This window comes from Cervus elaphus, chromosome 12 (assembly GCF_910594005.1).
Source record: "Cervus elaphus chromosome 12, mCerEla1.1, whole genome shotgun sequence".
Taxonomy (NCBI): domain Eukaryota; kingdom Metazoa; phylum Chordata; class Mammalia; order Artiodactyla; family Cervidae; genus Cervus; species Cervus elaphus.
The window spans coordinates 36,317,854-36,320,185 of record NC_057826.1 but is presented as its reverse complement, the minus strand read 5'-3'; the positions used below and the strand labels follow the sequence as shown (position 1 = coordinate 36,320,185).

The window sequence follows — 2,332 nt, the reverse complement described above, 5'->3', positions numbered from 1 at the left end:
TGTAAGTCAGACCTACTTCCTTTTCCCTTCATAAAATGTAATTTCATTCCTCAAGCCTTCTTTACTGAAAACACACATCATACTTTCCTTAAGCAACCAGGAACTGACCTTTATATTAGCATTCTATAGATTTGTTTAACATAAATACCAGTGATAATTTCTGGAAAAAAAAAAAAATTCTAGAGAACATCTCAGGATGGTATCAAGATTATTCACTAATAGTCCAAAATCTCTAGTTTCTCTGTAAGAGGAAGTTAGTGTTCAGTAATGAATGTTCCAGAATCTTATTTTATTTGGAAATGATCTAGCTATTCAATAAATCAGTCACTTAGTTTAGCACAACCCTAGAAATTATGGGGTCGCGAACAGTCGGACACGACTGAATGACTTCACTTTTACTTTTCACTTTCATGCACTGGAGAAGGAAATGGCAGCCCACTCCAGTGTTCTTGCCTGGAGAACCCCAGGGATGGGGGAGCCTGGTGGGCTTCTGTCTATGGGGTCGCACAGAGTTGGACACAACTGACGTGACTTAGCAGCAGCAGCAGCAGAAATTCAGGTTACCAAAATCTAGAGGGACTGTTTTAGACAGACATTTCTAAAGTATAATTATCCTGAACAGAGTTAATCTAAAAGCTCATATCTCACTTACATTTTTTTGAAGTTTCTTCACTCGAGGTACTTTCCTTGCTGACAAACTTATAACAAATATAACAATATAACAATATTTAACTTATAATAAACCTAGGCACAGTGAAAATATTATGCTTACGTTAATGAAAATATTATGCTTATGTTAATGACTCTTAGACATATCTCTATTAGATTAGCAAACAAACATTAATACTAGATATTTAATATTATTTCTCAGTTCAAGAGAATCTAATATTCATTTATGTTAATTTCTCTTGTATTTAGAATTGTCTGATTTGTAAGCACTTACTTTTCTTTAGGCTAATTAAATTAGAATTTATTTACAACTTCAGCAATATTTTTTAAAAAGCCAAAGACACACACTGAGACATACATAAATCCAGACGACAGACAGAAATCTCATAGTTTTCTGCTAGAGATTTAAAATGTTTCTTTGATGCCCCCCCCACTTTTTTTGAAGTTCTAATTTGCCCAAGGCTGAGGTCTCAGGCAAAGTGGGCTACGTATTTCTAGGACATGGAAAGGGTTAACTTCAAGCTTTTCCCTAGGCAGGCCTTTTAGTCAAGCTAGTTTTTTGTTTGTTTGTTTGTTTGTTTAGAGAAACATTGTGTTTAATGGTAAAGGTTAGCACACTCCAGCATGGGGCATGGCCTGGAGTCGAAGCAGCAAGTGTGGGTAGGTAACTTCCACGGAGCCTCACATGGTGAAGAGGATGAGGAAGGCGGCCATCAAACAGAAGAGCCCCATAGCCTCAGACAGGGCAAAGCCCAGAATGGCATGGGAGAAGAGTTGCTGCTTCATAGACGGGTTCCTGGCATAGCCAATGATCAAGCTGCCAAACGCTGTTCCAATACCGGCCCCTGAACCAGCCACACCAACTGTGGCAGCCCCAGCGCCAATAAACACGGCTGCGGTGTCAATGTCCCGGGAGACAACACTGGTCTGGAATTCCCGCCGGGCCACCTGCTGTGGCCCACTGCTGCAGGAAGATTGTACGGACGGGATCCCTGGCCTACTCAGGAAGGAGGCAGACACAGGCCTGATCAGACCCCTGGTACAAGAGCGGATCAGAGTGGGGGAAATGAGTAGTGCCCCGGTGGTCTGCATTTCTTTCAGTCTGTACTCCCACTGCCCTGCTGCCCCTGCTCATCAAACCACAGCGCTCGCCAGGCTCAAGGTGACTGACACCACTAGTTGTTTTTAATTGCATATGAAAAAAAAACCGGTTTTGCAGTTTCCAAGAGAAAAAATTTCATTTTAACCAGTTTTCTCTGGAGTCTAAAGAATATCATGGCCATCCTGTGTCAAAAAGTCATCTTTCCTTTCTATAGTCATAGTTTTAGAGCTAAAATATAGACCAAATAGTGCTCAGATTGACTCTGATATCAGGGGCAGATCATCTGATAAAGATGTTGGATTGTCCCTCTGGTGGAAAGTGAAGTCTTTGTCCCATCAGACGAATCTGAAGGGTTAAGGGAATTTGCAGGAGTCGGGGAAGAAGTTTGGTCCTTCCCCACCCTGAGAAACAGCAGTAGTTAGAAGGGAATTCTTTAGCATGTTCAGGAGTGGGGGAAACTTGGTTCCCTCTCCACCTGAGAGATAAGCATAGTTAGAAAGGGATTCTTTAGAGTGTTAGGAAAGTTTTTGATCCTTCAGGCTTTTGAATATAGGAGAAAGA

At 41.3% G+C, this 2,332-nt stretch overlaps 1 protein-coding gene across 1 annotated transcript; it reads right to left on the bottom strand.

Moving 5' to 3' along the window:
- Positions 1-1,247: 1,247 nt before the first annotated feature.
- On the bottom strand, positions 1,248-1,837 carry LOC122705143 (ATP synthase F(0) complex subunit C1, mitochondrial-like). Its single transcript, XM_043920357.1, has one exon. The coding sequence runs from the start codon at positions 1,759-1,761 to the stop codon at positions 1,351-1,353; it is 411 nt and encodes a 136-aa protein (XP_043776292.1). The 5' UTR covers positions 1,762-1,837; the 3' UTR covers positions 1,248-1,350.
- Positions 1,838-2,332: the final 495 nt, after the last annotated feature.